The sequence below is a fragment of the Sciurus carolinensis genome, chromosome 4, assembly GCF_902686445.1.
Source record: "Sciurus carolinensis chromosome 4, mSciCar1.2, whole genome shotgun sequence".
Classification (NCBI taxonomy): Eukaryota; Metazoa; Chordata; class Mammalia; order Rodentia; family Sciuridae; genus Sciurus; species Sciurus carolinensis.
The window spans coordinates 170797432-170824984 of record NC_062216.1 but is presented as its reverse complement, the minus strand read 5'-3'; the positions used below and the strand labels follow the sequence as shown (position 1 = coordinate 170824984).

The 27553-nt window shown below is 55.6% G+C and overlaps 1 protein-coding gene across 8 annotated transcripts; it reads left to right on the top strand.

The window, feature by feature from the left end:
- Nucleotides 1-22487, top strand: A4galt (alpha 1,4-galactosyltransferase (P blood group)). 8 transcript variants are annotated; one of them, XM_047550221.1, is made up of 5 exons: nt 15-49; nt 4706-4801; nt 14799-14953; nt 15664-16079; nt 16227-22487. In XM_047550221.1, the coding sequence occupies exon 5, from the start codon at nt 16272-16274 to the stop codon at nt 17331-17333; it is 1062 nt and encodes a 353-aa protein (XP_047406177.1). In that variant the 5' UTR covers nt 15-49; nt 4706-4801; nt 14799-14953; nt 15664-16079; nt 16227-16271; the 3' UTR covers nt 17334-22487. The 8 variants fall into 8 exon arrangements, with proteins under 8 accessions (XP_047406176.1, XP_047406181.1, XP_047406177.1 ...); XM_047550220.1 differs by lacking the exon at nt 4706-4801 and having other exon boundaries at nt 1-49; XM_047550224.1 differs by lacking the exon at nt 15664-16079.
- The last annotated feature ends 5066 nt before the right edge of the window (nt 22488-27553 follow it).

The window sequence follows — 27553 nt, the reverse complement described above, 5'->3', positions numbered from 1 at the left end:
GGCCGCCGCCGAGGCCAGTGTGCGCTGCCTGCCTCCGCGGGAGCCCGAGGTACGGGGGGCCGGCGGGCGGGGTCCCGGGCTTGGTCCGGGCCGGGGGCGGCTGCGAGGCGCGGGAGGGCTGGGCCGCCGCCCTGGCCACCTGTTCCAGAGGCGACATTTCTGCGCGCCGCAACCCCGCACGGAGGTCCCGGGCCACCTCCTCCGCCCAACTGCGCCCGAAGTTGAGCGCAGCGACCGGACCCCGAGCCCCGGCGGCGAGGGGAGGCGACCGCCAGCAGCCCCCGGGCAGTCCTCGCCGGGCCAAGTCCGCCGTGGGATGGGGGCACCCGGGGCGCGGATCCCAGTCCAGCGCGCTCGCCCCGCCCTGCGCGGCGACCTTGGGTGGGTCTCGCGCTGGGTCCCTGGGTGGCGAGTGGTCTCGGGAGGCCGCAGCGGGGTGCGACCGCGGGAGGGCGAGGGAGCGGCCGGTCGGAGGGACAGCTGCGGGGGACGGCGGCGGCGCCCGGCCTTGAGGATGCGGAGGCTTGGGACGCGCGCTGGGAGCGCCCTCCAGGTGGAGGGAAGCGCCCGGTGAGGGCTGGGGACCCGGGCAAGCCGCGGAGCGTCGCAGACGCCTGTGCCTCCCGGCGGGCTGCTCGCCCCTCCTGGTCTCCAGCTGGGAAACACTGAGGTCCTAGTGGAGCCCTGATGTGCTGGAACAAGCTGCGGCTGGAAGACCGTCCCAGGGTCCACCCCGCTTCACCGCTGGGCTGGTGCCCTGGCTTCCCCAACTGTCACTCAGGGTAGAAGTGCCCCCTCCTCGGCGGATTCAGCTGCGTCCTTGGCTCTGAGAGGTGAAGAGCTCTCGCAAGTCCACCCCTTCGGCTGCTGTCCTCGCCTCCCCCCAACACCGAGTGATTCACTGTTCCCTGCCCTCCCTTTAGGGTCACTGAGAACCATTTATCCTGCCATTCATCAAATACCCCAGCACCTGGCGGGTATCACGCCACGCTCCCGCCTTCCTGTTGTCTCCTCCCGCTACTTGAAGGCGTCTACCTTGTCACCTTCCAAAGAGCGAGGAAGCCACCCTGCCCAGGGCACGGGGCAGGGCCGAGAGTGGGCCAGGACTTCCACCCACCCTGCTGCCCCCCTTCTCCGTGGCCCACCCCCAGTTCTTCAAATCTGTTGGGGGTCCCTACATCTGACTACACCCTGTGCCTCCACAGCTGAAATCCCCAAAGGGAAGTCCTCAAATCAAAAGACAAAGGAAATACAAGGGAAAGAAAGGGAGAGCTCAGTGCAATGGCATTCTGTTTTTCTCCCAAATGTTTTTCTTATGCCTCAGGTGTGTCTCTGCACGTCTGCCAGGACAGCTCAGCTTTAGAAAACAAACTCTGAAGTGCAGATTCTTCTTTAAAAAATGTGTTCTGTTTCCTTGCACCAATTGCGCTCTGTAGCTGTCTAGGCTAATAAGGGTTTTCCCCTGTGTGTTGGGTCAGGGCCGGTGTTGACAGGGTTCACAGAATCACTGGAGGTGGCTGGTGTGGAACATCAGGAGGCTACGACCCCTGGTCGGCCCAGCTAGCAACTCCTAAACCCCCTGGTCATGGGCTTTCAGATTCAGACCTCCCAGGTCCCAGCATCAGGAGATGCAGGACACCCAAGGTGGATGATTTCATGATTTCACCTTTGGCGCACCTACCAAGCTCTGGAACACACTTCTTCCCAGTTTCCCCACCTGCCTCCTTCTCAGGTACCTCCTAGGATGGGAGGCAGACCTGGCCGGATTCAGGGAAGCCTTTATTCCTTCGTTGGGACCCATTTTCCGGATGGGAAAATGACCCCAGTTACAGAGGGGATTTGGTACAATGACGTAATATTTGGAAGCCATGCACCTGCAGTTTTGACCCTCAGGGGCTAGTTGTACAGGTTAACACTTTAAGTTAGGAAGGTGGTGGTTGTAAAAAGGTTGAAACTCATTGTTCTTACTCTGAGATCCATTGTTTCCCAGAGTTTCAATATGTGCTGTGCCTCCTTTTAGGGCTAATTTGCCATGGAGGAAGGTATAAGTTTAGGGCCCATTGTTATTAGGGTGCTTCGGGAGAGGTTTAATGTTTGGCCAATTTCCCCTTCCTTCTCCGGAGCCACACTGTCCCTCCATTTTAGGAATATTATTTTCCATAACCCTTCACTAGGTGTCAACCACTCCTGTTGATTACCCTGCATTTTGTTCCTCTCACCTTGGTCCTCCCCTCCAAGGAGGGAGGAAGCTCCTGGAGGGAAGGGACCTTGTCCAAATCTTGGTGTCCAGTGCCCAGGCTGGCACCTACTAGGTACTCTCTAAATGCTGCTTGAATAAAGTAACTGAACAAAGTGGGAATGGGGGGTTCACATTTGCATCCTTTGGAGCTAGCTACTGTTAAAATGCACTCCTTTTTTTTTTTTTACCAGAATTTTAAAAAATTTTTTTTCATATTTGAATATCTTGCCTGTACAGTTGTTTTAGTAGCATCATTTCGTGAGCATTCCTCACTTGTCATTTTTATATTTTTCAATTCTTACATCTTGTTACATCATATCTATTTAATGGATCGCTTTTGATATTTAGGTTTTTTAATAAAGATTTGGCTCTTTTAATATTTCATTAATTTATGCATAAACTTTTCATAGAAAGGAATTCACCTGCTGGTTCGGGTATCTGAACTTCTAGAATGGCTACACCTCCAGCCAGCTAGCTCCACAGACGAACTGTGCCAGTTCGTGCTTCCTCAGGCTGCGGGTGAGCATGCTCACCATTTCCTAGAAATGTCATTAGTGGGTCAAAGTCTGAGCATCTGGGATCTTTGTGTGCTGCTTATTGATTTGTTCGAGCTCATGAGTGAGGGTTTTGCCCCTGTCTGGTCGCCTTGTGGCCCAGGTCTTCTCCCAGTGTGTGTATGTGTGTGGGGGTAATTATTTTGCTTTATCTGTGTGTGTGCTTTTGTGAGAGGGACTTGGCCGCATTAGTAGCTGATGGGAAGGTCAGAGAGAGCAGGGGCCCTGGAAAAGACGGGCAGGTCTATAAATGGAGTTCCCAGGGAACACAAGAGGTGGGAGGGATGTGTGCTGCTCCAGAGGGACCTAAGGAGAGGAGGCCGGAGAGGAGCTGAGAGGGCGCTTCAGGAGCAGGCCTTGGTCTCCTGAGAGGAGGTCTCAGTGCAGTCTCCAGCTCCCTCGGGGGCCAGCTGCCAGCGCTGACGGGGCCTTCCGTGAGCCTCAGCCCCTTGAGTCCTCTTCTTTGGGAGGCAGCAGGTGTTAGCACCCCACTGACAGGCTCCAGAGGGATGGGAGGTGCTCTGCCCCATGTCAGTGGACTGATGAGTGGCAGTGCTCGGTCCAAAGTTGCTTCTCCTGCTGACCTCAAGCCATGTGCTCTCGGCCCTTGGGTCCCTCCGCGAGCCTCCATGTCTAGTGGGTTCCAGGGAAGTGGTGAGCATCCCTTCGTCTCTTCTCTGCCTCCTTCATCTCCCTCTGGGCAGATACCCGTGGGTCCAGGAGCTTCTAGTGCCTGGGGTTGGCCCAGGACTGGGGGAGCACCTTCCCTTTCCACGCCAATGCCCGCACGCCCTCCCCTCTGCCCGTGCTTGCCTCCAGCCCGTGCCAGCAGGAGCATCCCAGCCCCCGGGGTCACACCTAGGCACAGCCTAAGCTGGTGGGCAAGAACTCAGAGGGGAGGATGGACAGGTGAGAAAGCAACAGGATAAAGGTCTGTCTTGGGTTCTCCAGGCTCAAGTGACAGGGTGCAGACGCAGGGACAGAGCCCAGATAGGCATGCGCCCCTCCCTGTGTGCAAAGCCTTTATTTACTGTTTCCCACAGATCTCTAGGGTTGCCCTCCAGTTGGGGGCATCCATGAACCAACTGAGCCCTACTGAGGGCCAGACACTGTTGACCTCCATGGTGCCAGTAAACACTAACTTCCACTTACAGGAGGAAATGGACACTTGACTCTTTATTGCAATGACATTGAGCCCTGTTCCCCTGAGAACCAAGCTGGGTGGACCCCTTCCACCTGGCAAAGGGTTTTTGACCCCAGCTCTGCCACTTCCCAACTGTTCCTCAGCTTCCTCAGCTCTTTTTATTTATTTATTTAATTTTTTAAATTTTTAATTGAGCCTGGCATGGTGGCACACGCCTGCAGTCCTAGCTACTGGAGAGGCTGAGGCAGAAGGATTGCAAGCTCAAGGACAGCCTGGGGAACTTAGTGAGACCCTGAAACAAAAATAAAAAGGACTGAGGATGTGACTCAGTGGTATAGTGCCTTTAGCTTCATTCCCCAATACTGGGGGGGAAAAAAGTCTAGAAGGCACATAAGATTTGCATGTATTGATGGAGAACAGTGAGATTGTTCAATACCTGTATATGGCATGTAGTGATCAAATCAGAGCAATTAGCATGTGTATCGCTTCATACATTCATCCTTTCTATGTGTTGGGAATCTTTGGACTCCTCCAGTAATTGTGAAATGTGTCCTAAATTGTTCTAGACCGGGGCTACATTACTGTGCTATAAATACCAGAAGGAATCCCTCCACTCTAACTGTATTTTGGTACTTGTTATCTAACTTCTATCCCCTCCTCTGTCCCCTCCTAGCTTTGGCGGCCCCTGTTCCACCCTCTTGTATGAGATGGACTGATGAGTGAGGCTTGGAGTACTTGTCTTTCTAAGCCTGGCTTACTTCCCTTCAGGTAATGTCCTCCAGTTCCACCGTGTTGCTGCAGACCAGGACTCTGGCTCAGGCAACTGCCAGTTAGCGAAGATTGTCAAGAATGAGCGGAGCCATGGTGATGATGCTGGGTGCGGGTGGGCAGTCTCTTTTGCTCCCTGTTATTTTATTTTTATTATTTGTTTTGGTACCAGGGATTGACCTCAGGGGCGCTTAACCACTGAGCCACATCCCAGCCCTTTATATTTTTTATTTTGAGTAGGGTCTCCCTAAGTTGCTCAGGCTGGCTTTGAATTTGCCATCCTCCTGCCTCAGCCTCCTGAGCTACTGGGATTACAGGCATGTGCTGTGGCAACTGACCTCACACCTATTTTTAATCTTTAATACAGTAAGAAAAAGAGAAAGTGAAGGAACACAGGAACTTTTTTTCAAGTAGAGCAAACTCAGGACTCTCCCAACTCAGGCTGAAATTTCTAGATGCCTTCGCATGGCCTTTCTTCTGCCAGGTGTGCTTTTGTCTGACGAAGATCTTTGCCTGCTGCTTGCAACTTTGTGTAGAGTAAGTGATGGAGACAGAAGACTCATCCATACCAGCCACCGTGGCACTGCATCGTGCACCTGGGCAAGTGTCTGGGTCCGGAGGGAATGGATAGGAGCCCAGATTCATGGTGACTTATTTCTCCCTTAACTGAGCATAAAAGTCAGTGAGAGCGACTTCATCTCTCCCCTGGGAAACCAACCACAGCAGCCTGGTCTTTTTTTTTTTTTCTTTTTTCTTCTTTGGTGGTACTAGAGACTGAACCCAGGAGCCCTCTACCTCTGAGATACATCCCCAGACCCTTTTTTAAAATATATTTTTTATTTTGAGACAGGGGCTTGCTGTGTTGCCCAGGCTGACCTTGAAGTTGCAATCCTCCTGCCTCAGCCTCCCTAGTAGCTGGGATTACAGGTGGGCTCCCCCTCACTGCCTAAACCTGATCTTTTAATTGGAGCGGGGTGGAGTACCAGGGATTGATCTCAGGGGCTCTTAACCACTGAGCCACATCCCGAGCCCTATTTTGTATTTTATTTAGAGACAGGGTCTCGCTGAGTTGCTAAGCCTGATCTTAAGTCCAGCCTCCCATACTGAGCCTAGAGTGACCCTGGAAGGGTGGATGGCCTCAAGGAAACAAGAAAGGTGCTCTTGGGAGTGAAGACCAGGTCCTTCAAGGTGGACAGTTAAAGGCATGTGACCTTATTTTGTACTCTCAGATTGTGAGCCAGGATATATTAATTACATTTTCGAACAGTTACAATTTGCATTTGGACATGATTCACAGTTTGCAAACAGCATTCCTCTGAATTAGTTATCGCCTTTGACCCTGGTTTTGTGGACAGGATAAGGATCACTTGCTCATTTGTTGGAAGACTGTGTCTCGAGCACACACTGGGCGCTGGGGCAGGTGGGGGTGGGCAGGGACAGAACAGCGAGTCAGAGCAGCCCTGGGGCCCCACTATCAGCCTCTCATTGTTTATTGACTCAGCTTCTCAAGAGTTTTCTAATCTTATGCAATTGTAAACAAATTTGTGACCTTGTACAAATGTCACCGTTGGGTAGGGTAAGTTCCCGCTGGGAGAGCACACTGCTGGGGAAATGCCTGTGTGGTTTTGGAGGAGGGTCAGCTGCCCTCTGCTGAGCGCCACCGTTGGGCACGCCCACCGGCCTGGCCAGAGAATGTGTTGGCAAACGCCCGGGAGTTTGCCCAACCGACGGGTGAGAGATGCCGCCTCAGCCTTGCCGTTTGCGTCGCTCTGACCTGAGACCGGAGTCTTGCTGGCTTGTGTGGGGGTCACATTCTGGGTGTGTGCTTCCTCCCTGGCCTTTCCTGCTGTGGTTTCTGGGAGCTCTCTGTCCAGGAGGGAAGTTAGGCCTTGTGACATAGGTGCACCTGTCCCCAGACCTGCCTTGCTCTTTCACTCACTCCTAACTGCAGTTTGGCGGCTGAGGCGTGTAGAGAGTGGTCAAGTTCATTCACCTTTTTTTTATGGCTTCTGGATTTCCGACAAAATTAAGAAAACTGTCCCAACCCCAAAGTTATAAACGAGTTTGCAAAGGTTTGTTTTACCCTTTTATGGGTTTTCTGTTTACATGCGGAGTTTATCCTGAGGCCGGTTCTGAGGTGGGAGCACTGGCCACCCCAGTCGCCCAAGACCTGTTCCAGGGCCCCTTCATCCTTTGGTTTGAGAGGCCGCCTGCCTTGTACCTGGGCGCTCTGCGGCACTCCTGTGATTTCTTCTGCTTCGTTGGTCTGGTTTCTGACCACAGGCCAAGGCTGCGTCCCTGGTGATTGAAACTTGAGAGGGTGTTTTCATACTCCTGGCCGGCTCCTCCTCCTCAGTTTCTCTGCGGATTCCTACCTGTTTATCTCTCTCTATCGACTTCACACTCAATTGTGTAACTCCACAATCACATAGGATTTATAAGTTGGCTCAGAGCTGGAACCTTCTGTCCAGAAGTGCAGTTTGTCTTTCCCTTGTTCAAGTTCACTTCTGTATTCCTTAGATACTTAAGAACTTTCTCACATAGATTTCAAACACCTTTCATTGATTTATTTTTATTTTTTTTATTATTTTGGTACCAGGGATTGAACCCAGGGGTGCTTAACCACTAAGCCACATCCCAGCCCTTTTAATTTTTTATTTTGAGACAGGGCCTCACTAAGTTGCTGAGGCTAACTTCGAACTTGGGATCCTCTTGCCTCAGCCTCCCAGGTCTCTGAGATTACAGGCATGTACCGTTGTGCCCCCTGCAAGAACAGCAGTAACTTATTATTTCTCTTTCAGCATTTGCCTCTGATTTTTTCCTGTTGTCAAGTGGCTTTGGTGAGTGCATTCAAGTCAGTGGTCAGTGGCAGGGATGGTGGTAGAATCCAGCTTCTCCCTGACCCTAGCCCTTCTGCAGTATCCCAAGGATGAACCTGGATCTTACCCCCAAGTGTGAATCTGGCTTCTGATTTTTGTGTTATCTGTGTAACTTTGTTAAGAAAATGTTCATTAATTTTTAAGTTAACAAAAATGAGTGTTGTCAATTTTATTAAAAATATTTTTAGTGTTACTGGGACTGGCCCAATGATTTCTCTACTTAGATCTATTAATTTGATGAATTATGTTAATGAGTTTCTAATAACAAACCATCCTGGAATAAACCCCACTTGGATTGGATGTTTTAGTCTTCTAAGGTGCTGCTGAATTCTACCTGCTTCATTTTTGTTTTTGTTTGTTTTGCTTTATTTGCAGTGCTGGGGATTGAACCCAAGGGTCTCGTGCATGCTAGCAAATACTACTCCTGAACTGCATCCCCAGCCCAATTTGTTTATATTTTATTTAGGATTTTTATAATATTAATAAATAAAATTGAAAAATAGAGTATTTTGGTCAGTCTTTGTCAGATTTTGATATCTATACTATACTTAAAATTTTTTAAAAAAAATTTCCTTCCTATATTTTGCTTTAAGCAGTTTAAAATTTATCTTTTATATAAGAGTCTGCTAGAATTCCCTCTAAGAGATGTTTTGCTCAGCTGGCATGATGGTACACACCTATAATCCTAAAGACTCAGGAGGCTGAGGTAGGAGGATTGCAAGTTTGAGGCTTGCCTCAGCAACTTAGCATGACTCTGTCTCAAATAAAAAATAAAAAGGCCTGGGGATGTGGCTCAGTAGTTAAGCACCCCTGTGTTCAATCCCCAGTACCAAAATAAACAAATTAATTTGTTAATTTTAAAAAGTATTTCTTCCTGGTGCTTTTCTTTAGTAATGGTGGCTCTTACACAATTCTTTTTTTTTTTTTTTTTTTTCACTTAACAATTTTATTTCTTAAATAGCACTCAGCCTATGTAGACTTTCTTTGGAGGTCAGTTTTGATGTATTCATTTTATTTGCCCATAAATTATTTTATTCAGATTTTACATTCTATTTTGAAAGTACTGGGGCTGGGGAGATAGCTCAGCTGGTAGAGTGCTTGCCTTGCAAACACAAAGCCCTGGGTTCGATCCCTAGCACTGCAAAAAAAAAAAAAAAAAGTACTTTTTAAAAAAAATTTCTCTGCTCTTTGGTTATTTTCTCATTTGGCATTTCTTTTTTTAAAAAATATTTTTAGTTGTAGATGAGCATAATATCTTTATTTTATTTATTTATTTTTTTAAAAACTTTTTTTTTTTTTTTTTGGTGCTGGGGATCGAACCCAGGGCCTTGTGCTTGCAAGGCAAGCACTGTACCGACTGAGCTATCTCCCCAACCCCCTAAAAAACTTTCAAGGCAAGCTTCTACCCCTGAGCTACAACCCTAGACCTCATTAGGCATTTCTTAATTTGTTTCAGGGACTTTCTCCCCATGCTTTTCCCCACGTGAGATTAGATTAGATGGTGGTTTGTACATTTATTGGATTTTTGCCAATGAGCCAGCTTTTTATTTTCTTTCTTCAACTGCTTATCTGTTTTCACTTATTATCATTATTATTTGTTGAAGTACTGGGGATTTAACACAGGGGGCTCCACCACTGAGCTGTTTTCCCACCCCTTTTTATTTTTTATTTTAAGATGGGGATCTTGCTTTACTGCCCAAACTGACCTCAAACTTGTGATCCTCTTGACTCAGCCTCCAGAGTCACTGAAATTATAGGCATGCACCACCATGCCCAGCTCATTTCTGCTTTAATCTATGTTAATTCTGCTTATTTTGTGATTCTTTTCCTAATTGTTAGGCCGCACTTCATTTATTTATCTTTATCCTTTCTGTTTTAATTGTTACATGTATTTGGATACAAAATATTCTTCTGATTCTTATTCTTGTAGTTGTAACCTATAGATTTGATTACATAGTATACAGTTGGGTTTTTTTTGTTGTTGTTGTTGTTCCAGGGATTGAAACCAGGGGTACTTAACCATTGAGCCACATTCCCAGCCTTTTATGTTTTGTTTTTTGTATTTTGGTGTTTTTTGTTTGTTTGTTTGTTTTGAGAGAGTGTAAGAACCCAGAAACCCCTCCGGAAGCGGGAACTCAAATAAGAGAGTTTATTAAGCAAACAGGCAGAGCGTCTCCCTGGAGGGTAAGAGAGGAAAAGAGAGAGAGAGAGAGCGAGAGAGAGAGAGAGAGAGAGAGTGAGAGAGAGAGAGAGAAAGAGAGAGAGAGAGAGAGAGAGAGAGAAAGAGAGAGAGAGAGAGAGAGAGTGCAAGAGTGAAAAGCCAGGAGGAGAGAGCATGAAAGCGAGGAGGAGAGAGTGAAGAGTGAAAATGGCGGGGAGCCATTCTTAAGCAGTGTCTCACTCAATTGCTTAGGGCCTCACTAAGTTGCTGAGGCTGACCTCAAACTTGCAATCCTCCTGCCTCAGCCTCCCGAGGCACTGGCATCACAGGCGAGCACCACCATGCCCAGCTCAGTCATTTATTTCTGAGCCTCCTCTTCCTGGAGTTGGGGAGGTTCTGAGGGGCCATCTGCTGCTGTCTCCCACCAGCTCCCATGTGTATACCTGGAGCTCGTGTGCTAGGCGGGATGCAGAGAAGGACACTCTCGGAGTCTCGCCCACCCAGGGCCCCCTCTCCCACAGGCCTTGGCCCAGCCCTCCAATCCCCATCCCTGGGGCAGCAGGTAAAGGGGACACAGTGGTCAGGCAGTGCTGGCCTCTGCCTGCACAGGTGCAGATGGAAGACATGGTTCAGCCCCCACCGCCCGGAGCTGGTCCTGTGGGCGGCTGGACACAGGTGAGCGCAGCTCTGGCTGCTGGGCATGCAGTGCCACCTGAGCCGAGTTCCAGTCCTGCCGCCATCGGTTCTCTGTGGGGGTCTGGGTATCGCTGGCCCTGCCGCAGCCTCACCTTCCCCACACCCCTGGGGTAGGTTAGACCAGGTCGTTTCTAGTTCGGTATAGCCTCGGCTCCTAAATATGGCGAGCCCCCAAGAGCTTCTGCCTTGGGTCTGATGAACCCAGGGTCTCCCCCGCCACCTGCGTGTCCCCGCAGCTGTGGCCCTCCCCAAGCTCTGAAGGAGCCGCCGCCTGGCGTTGTCACCTGACTCACGTGGGAACTGACACCTCGAGTGGGCGCTGTTTACCAGGCTACTCACAAATCCCTTCTTGGCTCTGCAAGGACACCGCGCTTGTCCGCGGGTGCAGAGGTGTGGCGTCGGCGTCAGCTGGCCGCTGGCCCTGGGGGACTCAAACACCAGGTGGGTCCAAGCCTGGGGCCTGCTGTGCTGCCTCACAGATAATGTTTTCAAACGTTCTGGTTGTTTTCTGTGAAAAATAAACAAATACGTCTTCTTGGCGAAAAGAAATCATGTTCTTGACCACCCTTTCCACCCAAGCGTCCAGTTCCCGGAAGGTGGCCCCGATGTAGACCCTGTCCTTGCTATTTGTGTGTGTGTGTGTGTGTGTGTGTGTGTGTGTGTGTAAAATTACTCTGGATTGTGAGAGAAGAAGTACAGTTCACATTGGCTTAAGCCAAAAAGAACTTTCGATTGACGTAGCTGAGCCCAGGATGTTCTGGCTTCAGGTCCAGCGGGATTCAGGTGCCAAGGTGCAGCCACCTGCTCTTTCTCTCCACCTGTTGGCAGCGCTTGACTTGGGGCCAGCTTCACGCTGGCAGGCTCCCTGCTCCTGGCTCACAGCTCAGTAACCCCAGGGGAAAGCGTGTGCCTCTGCCTGGCCTGACCTGGGTTATGTCCCTCCCTGACCTTGTCACTGTGGCCAAGGGAATGCAGTCACCAGCCAGAGCTGAATGGCGTGCCCGTCCTAGAAGCCCACAGTGAGGTCAGTGTCAGGGGTGGGTCCCAAGGAAGCTGGGTGCTGTCAACAGGGAAGGGCGGACACCCCGTCTCTGCTGGAGCACCCTGGTGCCCGTCACTTGTGAGCCTTTCTCCTGCTTGGAGGGAGCCCACCTTGGTGTGTTCCCCATGGCACTGCCCCATCAGTGGTGAGAGGCCACATGCGCCTAAGGGTGGTGGGGCCCCAGAAGCAAGGAGGTGGAGAAGGTGGTTTGAGGCGCCTCTGCCTCCCTTGCCCCCACCCTGCCCCAGACTTAACCCCACAGCAGCCGGCGGCCTGGGCACTGGTGCACCCATTCCGCAGATGAGAACTCAAGGCTCAGAGAGGTGACTCTCCTGCTGGCTTTGACAGGGCCAGGAAGGGAACCCAGGTGACCCCAGGCCTGCCCACACCAAGTCCTGCTCCGGAAGGAAGCTGTACAGCGTGTGGCCTGGGGACTTTGGGAGGCGAGGGCAAAGGTGGGTGGGAGGGACCGACCAGGCTGCACTAGAAGCCACTGTGACCCTGGGGTGGGGACCATGTGTTCTGTCCACTCTTGAGCGTTGGGGGATCATGATAAAGAGGAAGGGGGACAGGCCAGGCACCATGCTGCATCCTGGCCACACACAGCCATGCTGCCGGCCTTGGGGGCAGGGGGCCACAGGGCCGTGCGTCCTGACCTGTGAGCCTGCCCTGAAGGCCCTCCCTCCCCAGCCCCGTGATGGATCCTGCACAAGGAAACCCTGGTCATCCTGCCAGAGAAAAGGCCTCCAGTGCTGTGGCCACCACGGCTGTCTCCCGAGGGAGGGCCGGGCTGTGTCCTCCTGTGGGGCCCTCACAGCCCAGGGTCTCCCCCTGACCTGTCCCACTGCCCTCGCCCTCACAGTGCCCAGAGCACACCGCAGTCCACACTCAGGGATCTCCTGGTCCCAGTCTGCTTCCCACCCCATGAAGTGACCAGGAGTAAAGAGGCAGAGGGTGGCCACTCAGGACAAGTGGCCAGGGAAGGCCCTTGGGGAGGGAGACCCGTGAAGCCACAACGGCAGGACATCTGCGCCTGGAGAGGGACAGCAGCCCCGAGGCCGAAGCATCAGACCCTGGGTTCCAATCCTCACTGTGCTTCTGACCCTTGGTGGCCGTGAGTAAGTCGCTCTCTGCCCAAGCCTCCATTTCTCCACTGTGACTTGCGGACAGACTCCTCCCTTCCCAGGGTGGTTCTGAGACTCCAGGGCAGAGAAACATGTTGGCGGAGTGTGGGGGGCAACAGAGGCTTCGGAAAGGATGGGAGCCTGTCCTGACCCCAGAGCCCGGGAGTGTGACCTCTTGGGGGAAGAAAGGTGATTTGGAGGAGCGATTCGGGTCCTGAGCTGAGTCTCAGCCCCATGCCCAGCTGGGCCGTGGGTCTGGTGGCGAGCGTGGAAAAAGGCAGAGGGGACGCAGGAGAAGGCCATATGAAGACTGCAGAGACGGAGCCAGCAGAGGCCTGAAGGGGCAGGAAGGGTGTCCACGCTCCCTGAGGCGGGTCCTGCAGAGCTGGGTGCGAGCTCTGTCCACCAGCCTGTGCTTCTGCTCACCCTGAGCTCTTACCTGAGAAGGGTCAGGGGAGGTGGGGGTCCTTAGGACAGGGAACGTGGAAGGGCCTAAAGCCGGGAGTGAGGAGAGTTGACTTGCTCTCTGGCAACAGGCCGTGAAGCCTGGAGGCAGGAGGAGGTAGCAGGGGTATACCAGGCTCGGTTGACAAGGACCAGGACTTGGGCCACAGCTGCAGAGCCCATTTAGGGGACCAGGAGCATGCTTTGAGCCTGAGGTCACACGGGTATTGGGCCGGGGCCAACTTGGCCCTTACATAGCTTCTATTCCTGGGTCTTGGGCTCCAGCACCATATACGGTGCCATCCGAGCCTGGCACTCCTAGCTGTGGTCAGGCGTGCCTTTGGGCAGCGTATCCTGTGCCCACAGCAGACCGAGCCCCCACCCCACCACGGTGGAGTCAGATCCTTCTAGCACTAGGGTCCCAACCAGCCAGGCACTCGCTCTGAGGTGTCCTGGCTATCCTTCTTACTTGTCCGTCTGTCCATCTATCAGTGTGGTTCACATTGGATCAAAAATGCCCAGGACCAAAATAGCCTCTCTCTGCAGGAGCAAGAAGGGGGCAGGGACTCAAAGTCTCGGTTTACCACCCAGGCCTGTCACGCAGGCCCTGCGGGGTCCCAGCGGCTCACCAGGCCCCTGGCCCCAGCTGTTCCCACCGGCTCCCTTGCTCACTCACCAGTTGGTTCACCCTGTTCGTTGACTCGCCCTCGATGGAACCAGGGCCTGTGCCCCCCAGCTGCGCCCCTGCCTTCTCACTGGGCACCTGTGGACTCTACCTTGAGAGCCAGGCGCAGTTCTAGCTGCAAACACGCAAAAACATAAAGCACACCTGCCCTCGCGGAATTCCGTTCCAAACACACCCGGGAGAGCCGTGAGCCTGGGGTCAGAACAAGTGCTCAGGAGAGTCACCGCCACCCGGGGCTCTGAGGCGATGCCTTGGAACTTTAGGGTGCGTCTCGGTGGGGAGATCTTGGGGGGTGTTCTGAGGGAAGTGAGAGGAGCCGGGTGAGCAGCTGTGGAGAGGTCGTTCCAAGCCGGGAACTGGCAGGTACCAGGGCCCTGTGGTGGCAGCGTGATTTCTGAGTGAGACCCGGGAGGCCAGGTGGCTAGAGCAGAGGTGGGACTATGTGGAGGGAGAAGTGGGACTTGAGGTCAGGGGTGTGCAGCGCACGCAGGGCCTGGTGGTGGGCCTCCCGCGTCACTCTTGGTCCGGCGGAGGCACGCTGTGGTCTGGCCTGGCTTTCTGAGTTGAGTTCTGGCCACGTTGCGCAGGCTGGTCTTGAACTCATGCGCTCAAGAATCCTCCTGGCTTAGCCGTGCGCCCAGCTCCGACTGGCATCTCTAAGCGTCTCTCTGGCTGCTGGGTGCGAGCTAGCAGATGAGAGAGTGAACTCAGTCCCATGTGCCCTGTGGCTGTTGCCTGCTGGGCATAGGGAGAGAAGCTGCCACGCACTCCCCTTGGGCTCCGTGGTTCTCTTGAAGCTGTGGATCGGCCTCTGCCTCCTCCTCCTCCTGGTGCTCCATCCAGGAGTCTTTTCCCCTGGGCAGTCTTCCATGGTATTGTCCTCATCTGTTTCCAGATGTCCCTCACCAGGCCCAGAGCTCCCGCGGGGGAGCCTGTGTCTAATTCTTTCCCGCTCCTGGGCACAGCACAGGGCCTGACCCCGAGTGTGTCCCCTACGGTGCTGGGCGAACGAGCAGAGAGCCCACCGCCCGCCTCATTCTGTCGTCTTGCCATCTTTTGCAGATGGACTTGCGGGCGCCAAGAGCGTGTGGAAAGGCCGTGGTCCCATTGTCAGAGAAGGCCAGCTGCTGAGCAGGGCATGTCTCCAGGAGGCCTGCAGACCGCACGGATCCCCACCTCTCCACAGTGGCCTGCCCAGGCTGGTCAGTTGCAACCAGGTATATGTCCGGGTTCCCTGCCCTCAACCCCAGGGAGTCCAGCTATCTCTCAAGCCCTAGGCTCCAGCGCCACCCTCAAGCGGTGGGGCAGCCCCTTGAAGTTTCCAGTTGTCCTGGAAGGGAGTTGATTCCCAGCTTCCGGTGGCACCCCGCCTGTGCCCTCTCTCCACCCACATTTCTTAGCCCCTAAAGAAAAATGACGCAGGTGTCCCCGGGATTTGCCAGGGGCCAGCAGGTTGCAAACTCGGTGTGGAATAAGGAGGTGGGGTGCTGTTAATAGTGAACATGGTCCAGGTCACTGCGGCCACGATCCTCCGACATGCTGGGCACCTTCCCACGCCCTCCCCAGGCAGTGGTGCAGTGGTAAGATCGTGGTCCCCAGCCCCGCCACTTGTGGCCATGGGACTCTGGGAGAGGTTTGGAGAGCCTTGTGCCTCGCTTTCCTCATCTGGAAGACGGAGATGAGCATCGCCCCCCACAGGGTGGCGTGAGGATTTTACACGTTAATATGTGGAACATGGGAGAAATCGCTTGGCCTGTAGGGGATAATCCGTGTTCACTGAATGGATAAATGGATATGACTCTGGTGGGTTTCAGTGTCCCTGTCCTGCAGGTGGTAGACTGACTTGCCCCAGGTCTCGCTGCCAGCTCAAGCTGCTCACAGGGGCCTGCCCTAGGGAACAGGGCTCAGGCCTGTCTTGTTCTCCCAGCCTCTTGTAGGGTACTCAGGAATGTTCTGGCAACTGGCCATATGAAGGTCACCGGGAGAGAGTGGGGTCCAAAGGCAGTACTAGTCAAGGTCGCCGACTCCAGCCTGAGCTCCCGTCTTCACGCTGAGCATCCTCAAGGTCCTGGGCGACCTGCCCCTGGACAACCCCATGCCTGGTCATGAAGCCAAGGGAGGCGTGAGCCGGCTCTCAAAGGCCAGGCTGCTGACCCCAACGGGCCCAGGGGACGGGCCTCACCAGGCAGACTCCTTGCGCCATGTAGCAAGGCCATTGCTTCCCAGAGTCCTTGCGTGGGCTAGACCCTGGCTGCTCACCATAGGCGACCCTGGCCCATCCTCGGGGCTCACGGGTTTGTCACAGAAAGCAAATGTCTGTGACCGCCTGCTCCCGTTTCACAGGTGAGCAACTGGCCGGCTGGGATCTGGCCTTGGGATGCTGGGCTTTGAGGCTGGCGGTGCTCGGCCGCCGTTCACAGGAAGCGTTTTCCAGCGGGGTGGGTGGGCATGCGTGTGGCCTGCCTGAGTGATGGTGCTCATCTCTTGCAGACCGGCCAGTTCCCACGGGAGGCTCCTTGGGTGATCGGGGAGACCATGTCCAAGTCCCCCGACTGCCTGCCGCGGCTGCTCCGGGCCACGCCCAGGCAGCGGGTCTGCACCCTCTTCATCATCGGCTTCAAGTTCACATTTTTCCTGTCCGTCATGATCTACTGGCACATTGTGGGAGAGCCCAAGGACCGAGGGCAGCTCTATAATCTGCCTGTGGACGTCCCCTGTCCCCCACTCGGCCCCCGAGCCCCGTCCTCCAGCACCCCCGCTCCAGGCCACATCTTCTTCCTGGAGACCTCAGACCGGACCAACCCCAACTTCCTGTTCATGTGCTCTGTGGAGTCGGCCGCCAGGACCCACCCGGAGTCCCGGGTGGCGGTCCTGATGAAGGGGCTTCCCGGTGGCCACGCGCCCCTGCCCCGGCACCTGGGCCTCTCGCTTTTGAGCTGCTTCCCCAACGTCCAGGTGCTCCCGCTGGACCTGGAGGGGCTCTTCAGGGACACGCCGCTGGCAGCCTGGTACAGGGCCTCGCGGTGGCGCTGGGAGCCCTACCTGCTGCCTGTGCTCTCCGACGCCGCCAGGATCGCGCTCCTATGGAAGTTCGGGGGCATCTACCTGGACACGGACTTCATCGTCCTCAAGAACCTGAGGAACCTGACCAACGTGCTGGGCACCCAGTCCCGCTACGTCCTCAACGGTGCCTTCCTGGCCTTCGAGCCCCGGCACGAGTTCCTGGCGCTCTGCATGCATGACTTCGTGGCCCACTACAACGGCTGGATATGGGGCCACCAGGGCCCCCAGCTGCTCACTCGAGTCTTCAAGAAGTGGTGCTCCATCCGCAGCCTGCAGGAGAGCCACACCTGCCGGGGGGTGACCGCCCTGCCCCGCGAGGCCTTCTACCCCATCGCCTGGCAGAACTGGAAGAAGTACTTTGAGGAGGTCAGGCCTGAGGAGCTGCCCCAGCTGCTCAATGCCACCTACGCTGTCCACGTGTGGAACAAGAAGAGCCAGGGCACGCACTTTGAGGCCACATCCAGGGCACTGCTGGCCCAGCTCCACGCCCGCTACTGCCCCACGACACACAAGGTCATGAAGATGTACTTGTGAGGGGCCGACCTGGCCGCCTCCCCTCCCACGTCCTCCCTTCTGCTGCTCCTGGGCGGCGGGGCAGGAGAGGGAGGTCTGAGCAGCCATAGCCGGGTTTGGGGCAGGCGGAGGCCAAGCTAGGGAGCATGCGCCACGGCCCCGCATCTGCTCCTCCAGGCCAGGGTAAGCCTGGCGGAAACTCCCGAGGCGCGTGCCCTGGCTTGAGTCAGAGGCCCACGAGTGAGTCCAGCACCATCCGGAGTGTGCCTGGTGAGTGTGTCAGGCCTTCCAGACGAGAGGCACGAAGAACCAGCCTCAAACCTGGAACCGCAAAGCACCTTCGAGGGCGGCACAGGGCGGCCCAGCCCTGAGGGGAGCTCCGGGAACCCTGAGCAGAGGGACAAGAAGGAGGGGTGAGCTCCCAGGCAGAGCAGAGGCGGCTGCGGTGGAGAGCACAGGTGCAGGTGCAGATCCAGCCCTGGGAGGACTGAGCCGGGAGGGGGCTGGGGAGCCCACCCTTTCTCGCCCAGCGGTGCTGCGCAGGTGGCTTGTGCCAGCCATCCACTCCCATGGGCATAGGGCTGTGGAAGTTCTTTTGGTTCAGGGGAAGCATTTTAAAGACCCCCCTTATAAACACAGGAGAGCAACTATAATAAACGTGACTCACCGTGTCCAGCACCTGGTGGTCCACGTGCCTTCACGAGCTCAGCCGGTCATGCAGCCGCCTACAGTGGACCTCCAGGTCGGCCTGACCACTGGCTGGCTCACAGCGTTCCCTGGGTGATGGGTGGTCACCCTCCTAGGGGGTGGGAGAGCCCGTCTTCCCCTCACTTTTTCTAGGCACACAGTTCCCACCCCATAATAAGCCTGAATCTGTTTTAACCTAAATGGAGCTAAATGAGGACGCTAGGGAGCCTGCCACCATGCCTAGCCAGGGACATCTGAGGGTCTGCAGGGCTCATGGGCCTCTCCATGGAGGCCTGGACAAGATCCAGAGAGGCACCCGTAGTGTCCTGCTGGGTGGCCCTAGGTCTGAGCCAGAGGAAAAATCTGCAGGGCCAGGCCCCAGCTGGATCACATTGTGGCCTTGGCCTCTAAGTGCTGGGCGTCCCCTCCAGGCAGGAGAAGCCCTCCCCAGGAGGCCCAGGGATGCTGCCAGGAGCTCTGGCACAGCGGGCAGCTCCTGAGCAGTGGAGGGGGAGGTTCGGGCCTCTGGACTCCGCCTGCAGCCCAGCGTGTGCCGCCCGTAAGGAGGCGAGCTGCCGGAGCCACAGGGATTCAAGAGCAGGTGGTATATGTCTATTTTATGAGGACCATGGATTCTAAGCCAATTTCTCCAGCTACAATATCATTTCACCTATCTTTTAATAACGTTTTAGAATGAACAGTTTTACTTCAATAGTACGAATCACTCATGTGACAGGTGAGATGATCTCAGCGTCCTACACCGCCTTTCTATGGCTCCCTGTTGGCTACAGAGCAGACCTATCTCTGGAGCCCGGCATCCAAGTCCCCCTGACCAGGCCCTGCCTCCCTCCCAAGCCACACTAAACTTGATTCCGGTTAGCCACCGCCCCCCATGGATTGTGTGGTACTCTATGCTTGAGCCATGTGCATTGTGATGCCCGCCTCCCCAGCCATCTTCACCACAAATGCCTGTTCCTCCCCGTAGTGTTGAGGCCCCCTCCAGAAAGCCTCCCCTGACTACCCCTCCTCTAGCCCGCAGCTCCCAGGCATCGACCATGATTGTTGGATTCTTGTCCTGTCCCCACAGGGGAGAGTCTGCCAAATCCCTCACAGGGTCATTCCTGGAGTTAGGCTCCGGATCCTGCTATGGGGGCAGGGTATCTGTGTAGCTATATGGGGGCCCCCAATGTGTCTCTGCAGAGCTGAAGACCCCAGCTCTGCAGAGCTGAAGACCAGCCCTGGCCCATCTCTACCCAGAGAGTGCCAGTAAGAGATCCTTGGCCGCCTGACCCTTAACCCAGAGGGCAGACCAGAGCAGGTGGCCACAACCTGGTCCGTAGGACTGCAGGCCAGCCAAGTGTGCGCAGCCTGCCCAGAGGAAATAGGAGCCAGGAGGCAGCCTTGGCCCCAGACCCTCCTCACATCCTGCCAGGCAGGGCCCCGTCCAAGAATGGGAGGGAGAACTGTCAGATGCTCCTGGCAGCCATCTCTGAGAAACTGGGCAGCACAGAGGCAGGGGAGGGAGGCGAAGGTGTGAGGCTGCTCTTTCCGTCCCTGTTCTGGTGAGGCCAGTCCATCCAGCAGCCTGGGTGTGGGGCCCCAGCTTGCCCAGCCTGCCCCTGCCAGGCCTCTCAGTGCAGCTGCTCTCATGGTCCGGTGGGACCCAGATGACCAGAAATCACAACAGCCCTGAGCGGAGCAGGGAGGAGGCTGGCTGAGGAATGGGAGCCACTGGGAGGCTGGGAGGCGCCCAGCGGTCATGGTGCTGTATACTTGCACTTCATCTGGGCTGCTGTCCAGAGGAGGGCCGGGGACCCAGAGATCTATGAGCCTTGGCCAGGGCTCTGCCTGTTTTCTCTTTGGCACAGAGGAGCTGGGTGGTGCCCACCTCCTAACAGGGTCTTGATAATCGAATGAGCCATCGGACATGGAACATACTGTGCTTGGCCCATCGCATCCCGTCCACCGGGTGGGGAAACTGAGACTGAGCAACTAAGGGGCAGCATTGGGATTCGAACCCAGGCCTTGACTTTCTAAGCTCCAGGCAGCAAGGAGGCTGGCGGGGGATGAGTGCGGAGCCAGCCCTGGGTGGGGGTAGAACTCCTCACTGCCTCCCGCGCCAAGTCCCACGGCCCAGAGCTGCCCTCCCTGAGCCCCTACGGCAGCCTCAGGGATCTGCCCCTGCCCCTGCCTGGGCCTGATTCCAGAGAGACCCCGTGCGTCCCCCAGCCCCATCCAGCTCCCAGTTGCCTGATGCCCTGACAGCTTCAGGCACCGCCCCCAGAGAAGGAGCTGGAACCTTTGCTCTGCAACTGAGTTCTGGGAAAGGAGAAGGGAGGGGCAGGCTCAGTGAAACCAGCCCTGGGGACATGGAACTGGAGCCTCCTTGGTTTCTCTGCTTGTTTCCAGGGACTGTTTACAGAGGTTTTGTCCAGGACTGAGGAGGAAGATGAGGACCTTCCCTCTACTGGGGGCCCCTGAGTGGCCTGGAAGGGCTCGAGCAGCAGGCCGTCAATTATTTAATAAGCCTTCCACGCTGACTGAGCCGAGGGAGGCAAACAAGTTGGTTTCCCAGCAGTACGAGGCTAGGGGACATAATTTCCTCCTACTGGAGTATCAATATTCAACTTCTTGATTAAATATTAAGTTGGGAGGTTCCCCCTTTGAGTGCTTGAGAGGGACTGAGAATGGGTGAGTAACGGGGCCCCTGCCCCTGGAAGTCTGGTGTCATGGTTGGCTTGTTCTTGAATCTCTGCCTGTCCCAACCTGGGCTAGCCCGATGCAAGGCATGTTGGGAGTTCTGCTGTGACGTTGGACGTCAGGATGGGGCAAGGCTGGGGCCCTGACTCAACAGTGACCTGGGCTTCTGCAGGGGGCTGGTAGGGTATGATGCTCACCTCGAGGGGGCCACGGCAGGAGGAAGCCAAGGAGGTAGGAGTGGAGCAGAGGCAAACTGTCCAGACATCCTTCCTCACAGTCCAGGCCCACCTGCCCAGTTCAGCCCCTCCCAGCCCCCACCAGCTTCCCAGGAGAGAACCAAGATCAGACAGGAGAACTCCAGCTGCTGCGAACAACTTGGAGTGGTGGAAATCACATGGGAACTCCTTGTCCCACGTATGTTGATTAAGGTGTAGCACAGGGACCCCATCAAGTAGCTTCAATAACGTAGGCTTCTGCCTCACACAGTCGCAGGGTGATGCTCCAAGCCACTGGGCCCTCAGCTGCCCCCAAATGTGGTTTGCAAAGTGCTCTGGTGGCTGCTATTTTCCAGCTAATGGGGAGGAAGGAAGAGTGTCCAAGGCTAATGGACAAATGTCTTTTTTTGAGATGGACTCACGATGGTACCCAGGCTGCTCTCAAACTCCTGGGCTCGAGCGATCTTCCTCCACCTTCTGAGTAGCTGGGATGACAGGCCTGGGCCACTACGCCTGGCTTCAAGACAAACGTCTTTAGCAAGATAATCCGAAAGCTTTACTCGTCACTTCTGCCAACTTCCTACTGGCAGCAGGTACTGGGGATGGTGCCCAGGGCCTCACACATGCTGGGCAAGCACTCTGCCTGAGCCGCAGCTCCAGTCCTTTTTATCTTTTGAGACAGGGCCTCATGATCCTCCTGCCTCAGCCTCCCTAGTAGCTGGGATCACAGGCCTGGGCCACCAGACCCAGCTGCTTGTTATTTCTTGGCCTGGTGCTTGTAAGCTCATGGCCCACAAATGACGGAGGCAGGTGACGGGAAGCAAACCTCGGATCAGCAAACTTTCCTTTATTCTGCAGTGAAGTCAATCGATCAGGCATGGGAGGGCCCATTTTCTGGGTATGGAGATGGCCCCCAGGTTACCGAAGGAGTCTGGGTTTTATAGTTTCATTGGAGACTGGGACGTGCCGTTCCGACAGTTTGGGACCTAGTTGTGCAGGTTAGCACTTAACTCAGGAAGGCCGTTGTAAAAAGTCTGAACCTCACAGTCACTGGGAAAAGCTCACAGCTCGGTGCTCCCTGCTTATCTTCTTCCTCTGGGGCCCACTGTTACCTAGAGCTTCACTATTTGCTTCTCTCCTTCCAGGACCCACCTGAATGGGGAAGGGTGACAGTCCAGGGCCCACTGGGGTGGGGAGGGGTGAAGGTTTGCTTTTGGTGGAGATGCTGGGGATGAGCCCAGGAAGGGATGGAAGCTTGCCTTTTCCCTTGGGGCCCATTGCTATTGGGAAAGGGCGCACTGGGAGGTTTAATGTCTGGCTAATTTCCCCTTCCTCCTCCCGAGCCACACTGTCCCTCCACTTTTCCTGGGGAGCTGTCTTGTAGGAATATTATTTCCCATAACTCTTCAGTGCTGCTGCTGTGCGTGTGTTTCTCTGTGGAAACTCGCTGCTGTCACACACACGGTCTGTATATTTAATAACATGTACATGATGCTGGTGCAGAGGCACACACCTGTCATTCCAGGTACTCAAGAGGCTGGGGCAGGAGGATGGCAAGTTCAAGGCCATCCCCAGCAACCACATGAGACCCTGTCTCAAAATAAAAGATAAAAAGACTGTAGCTCAGTGGTAAAGTGCCCCTGGGTTCGATCCCCAGTACTGCAAAAATAGCAAACAAACAAACAAAATGTACATGGAACAAAGCAGGTGGGGAGGTGGGAGGCGGCAGGCAGGGGCCATGGTCCAGGACTGGACATGGGGATGCTGGGGGCAGCCTGGCTCCTGACCAAGGGCCTGGAGGGATGGGAGGAGGGGCAGATGGGACATCAGCTGAGATTAAATACCAGGGCCTCCCTGGAGCTTTGGCCGGCAGGGCCCAGACTGCAGTCAGGTGATACCTCAGAGAGGCCCTGGTTGGATGAGGAGACAGGCTGAGGGCCCCTTTTAGGGGGCTTCATGCCCCAGGGAGGTGGTCCTGGACAGGGGGCTGCGGCAGGCACGGAGAGTCGGGGAGCCAGCAGGCCTAGAAGCCACAGGGTGGGATGGAGAAGCCCTGGAGCGATGGCAGGGGCTCGGGTAGAGTCAAAAGCGGAGCCTGAGAGCCCCAGGTCTGCGGTGCCAGCCACTCCTGCCCTGGGTTGGCAGTAGCGACAGGTCACAGCTGCAGCTGGTGAAGTGGTTGGCAGGGACCTGGGAGGGCTTGCAGGGTCCTAGAGGGCACCGGCAGTGACTGCAGACTTGGCGAGCAGAGGCTGGGCGGGCCCAGGAGACGTGGGTGGACACAGGGCCGCCTGCAGTGGGCAGGGCAGGGCCTGGCGGCAGCTCTGGCCCTTTGTGCTCTCTGGGGCCAGGGAGCTCTTTTCCTCCCTTAGTGTCCCCAAGGGACAGAAGACCCCATCAGAACTGCCGTCAGAACTTCGCTCCTTGCAGAGCCTGGGGTGGGGTCCCCTCTTGGCCCCAGCCCAGTCCACGGTCGGATGGGATGTGGTTGCCTGACGAGAGGAGAATCATGAGCTCGAGTCCCCGGGGCCCAGGGACCTGCATGCCCTGCTTTCCCACGAACCGCAGGCCTTCTGGGCCTCTCAAGACCGTCTAATGTTGTCCCCAGGCCTCAGTGTGCTGCCCCAACACGGGCTGATGGAGGGGGACAGGAAATCCAGAACAACAGTGCCGAGAGGGGTCAGGTGGACCTTGCAATTTAGGGCCTCTGGGAAATCCACCTCAGAACTTCCCTGAGATACTCACGAGTTAGTTGGGTGTGAGCAATCCCCACTCCTGAGAGACCCCAGGAAGGCGGCCCTGCAGTGACACAGGAGAACAGTCCTGTAGGGCCCAGAGGCCTGGCCACAAACTCCCAGTGAGACTTGAACAAGTTACATCTAATACGAGTCTCAGCTGCTTCATCTACAAAGGGGGAGCAGGGAACCAGGCGGTCTCTGGCCCTGAGGTCCCTAAGTGGACGAGGCTCTTCAGTGACTTTGGAGGCTTCAGGGGCAAGTGCTGGAAGGTGAACACAGACCTTTTTATTTTTTTGGTACCAGGAATTGAAACCAGGGGCGGTTAATCACTGAGCTACATCCGCAGCCCATTTTATGTTTTATTTTGACATAGGGTCTCACTAAGTTGCTGAGGCTGGCTTTGAACTTGCGACAGCCTCCTAAGCCGCAGGGATTACAGGCACACACAAGGCACGTGCCCAGCATAGCCACAAACTTTTCAGAGACCTGAGTGGGACCAGCCGCCTTGTGGGGAGCATGCTTCAGTGCCTGGGAGGAAAGTTCCAGAGGCAGCCTGGGTTCCACGACAGGACATCCTCAAATGTCCTGGACATGCTCAAAGTCCAGAAGCAGTAGAGGCCCACACGGGGTCCCCATGCAGCAAGCACCGTCCAGGGGCAAGGGCCTGCCTTGTGCCAACTCACCCAACCCTCTGAGGTGGGTATCACGATTGTCATCTGCCAAAGAGAAAATGAGTGGCCAGAGAGGGCAGTGGGTCCCAGTCACACAGCCACGTCCAGGTGCTGCTGCTCCTGCTGCCCGGTCAGCACCCTCTGGAGCCCAGAAACACCCCTGCTCCCAGCCTGACCCACAGTCCTTTTCTGGTCTCTGCCCAGGGTCCTTCCTGCACAGAGCGCTGTCTCCCCCACAGGCTGTAAGAGTCCCAAGGACAAAGCCAGGCTCTAGAATAACCCCCTCCACAGCTCTGGTTTGGGGTTTCACAAAGCTCTCCCCCGCCCTCGCCTGCAGGAGAGCTCACGGCAGTGGGGTCTCCGCCTACTGAGGAGAACACACGTCCTGGGGGGTTACAGCCCTAGGAGGCCAGGCCAGGCAGGTGTGCTGCTGCCCATCCCTCACCAGGTGGGCCATCTCACCAGTGGGGCTGGGGGTGCAGGCAGGCAGGGGCACAGGGCCAGCGTCCCTCCACCTGCAAACACACCAGCCGTCCCAGCAGACAGGCCAAGGTGTCCCGGCCGAGAGACCGACTCTCAAGAGTGGGATGGAGGTGCCCTGGCTCTTCCCCTGCTGGCAGCTGGGCCGACGCGCGGCCAGCCCGTGGCTCCTCAGGCCTCAGCCCAGACCCTGCAGGCACTGGAGCAGCACAGTCATCCGGATCCCAGAAGCGGGCTGGAGCAGGCGGCCTCAGTGGACCCCAGAGAAACTCCTCCCCTCCCCAGAGGGCATCTGCTCTGGGGTGGAGGGTGGACCACATGGAGAGCCCTCCTGGGTCCCCCAGGGCTGGACAGGGAGCGGGAAGGGGGAGAGGATTTACCTGGCCACTGCGCTTGCTGCTCACTCTGGGTGCCTTCCCTGTCACTCTGTGAGCTCTGATCCGTTCAGGAGCAACCCCCTGCCCAGGACCTGGCCCAGAGGACAATCTGGTGACAGTGTAATAACGGGGAGTGAAGGAGGGAGGGAAGCACATCTCCAGGCACCAATCGGGTCCAGTCAGGGGAACAAGCCCCCGGCCATTTCATCACAGAGAACCTGGCGCACAGGGAGTGAGTCCAGCCCACCTGCGAGGGAAGACTGAGGCCCAGAGCCCTGGCCACCCCCGAGCTGGGGCAGAGGGAAGAGGGGAAGCGACTGGGACGCAGCAGCTTGGAGGGGGCAGCCCAGAGCTGGAAGCTACACAGAGGAGCAGGCTGCTGACCTCTGGAGCCAGGGAAGGACCCAGGCCAGCAAGGGCCTCAGAGGTCTCTGAAGGGACGCGACACAGCTGGCACCTGCGAGGCGGAGAAGAATTTGAGACGGACTAAGTGCCACTGCCCGCTAGATAGCTGTGGCAGGACCCCAGCAGATGAGCCCTCCATCCCTCCTCCAGCCCCAGTCCCCTTCTAGAATGTGCTATCAGCGGAACGGGACAGGTTGCCATGGGCAAAGGAGCAATGTGGTTTGCAGAGCCCCCAGCTCCAGCAGGTGGCCTTGGCGCTGGGGGACAATGGCATGGTCACTAGCACAGCCCACCCCGGCAGCTCTCCAGCAGCCCCCCATGTGGACAGGTGGCCCTTCCTCCAGCAGCAGCTGCCCTCTCCTGCTCTGCTTCACAAGAGGAGAAGCAGAGTCCCAGCGATCACCGTACCCGTCTCTGAGCGGGGATCGGATCCTCCCCCGGGTTCTGCAACCTCAAGATGGTGTTTCGCAGGCCACCGGCACTGCCACTGCTGGTCAGAAAGTCCATCCAGACAAGCCCACAATTGACCTGAAAGTTAAGTGGAGGTGCAGGACCCAAAACAGACAAAGGTCTCGAGGACTGAGGAACAGGAGGCAGGACTCACCTCCTGGTTTCAGAACTGACCAGGGCAGTGAGGACACACCCCCGCAGAGAAGCCCTTCCGCTTATGGTCAGCTGAGTTTCTACAAAGTGCCAAGACAATCCGACGGGGAAAGAGACTTGTTCCACCAGAGGTGCTGGGAAGCTGCAGCCACCTGCAAGGAACGAGTCGGACTCCCTCTTCACACCAGGTCCCCAAATTAACTCCAAATGGATCAAGGGTCTCAATGTGAGAACTAAAACTACGAAAGTCTTAGAGGAAAACACAGGGCTTAATCTTCACGGTTTGGGATTTGGTGATGACATCAGAGGCAAAAATGGAAACTGGGCTTGGTGGCGCATACCTGTAATCCCAGCTACTCGGGAGGCTGAGGAAGGAGAATCACAAGTTCAAGGCCAGCCTAGGCAACTTAGCAAGACCCTGTCTCAAAATTTAAAAAATAAAGAGGGTTGGGGATGTAGCTCAGTGGTTAAGTGCCCCCGGGTTCAATCCCCCAGCACAATAACTAAATAAATAAATAAATAAGACCTGATTTAAAAATGGGAAATGGATTTGAAAAGCTTTTCTTCAAAGATGATATGCAAATGTGTAACAAGTACGTGGAAAGTTTTTTTTTTTTTTTTTTTTTTTTTGATACCGGTGATTGAACCTAGAGGGACTTAGCCACTGAGCCACATCCCCAGAACTTTTCATTTTATATTTTGAGACAGGGTCTTGCTAAGTTGCTTAGCACCTTGCTAAGTTTCTGAGGCTGGCCTCAACTTTGTAATTCTCCTTCCTCAGCCTCCCAAATAGTTGTGATTACAGGCATGTGCAACCAAGCCAAGCTGGAAAGATGTTTGGCATCATTAATCAATAAGGAGATGTGACTCAAAGCCATGTGTGGTGCCATTCCACACACTCTGGGATGGCTATTAGCAGAAAGCCAGGCAATGACAAGTGTCCCCGAGGATATGAAGAAACTGGAACTCAGTGCATTGCTGGGGAGAGGTAAAATGGGGTAATTACTTTGGAAAACACTTTGGCAGTTCCTCCAAAAGTTGAAGAGAGTCACCATATGACTAGTACTTCCTCCCTTAGGTATATAGACAGAGAAATTAAACACATCCACACAAAACCGCGTCCGTGGGTGTTTGGGCAGTATGTTTTGTAATGGCCACGGGCAGAACTGACCTGAGACTCGGCCTGGTGAATACCCCAGTGTGGCTAACTGGGGTTGTGTCTTTCAGGGTGTTAAGGAGGAGGAGTGAGCAGGTGAGTCCGGGAGGACCAGGCGGGAAGACGTCCTCATGTGGCGGGCACCTTCTGGGCTGCTGGGCCCAGAGGGAACAAGTACAGAAGGTGGCTGGTCTCCTCCTCGGAGAGCG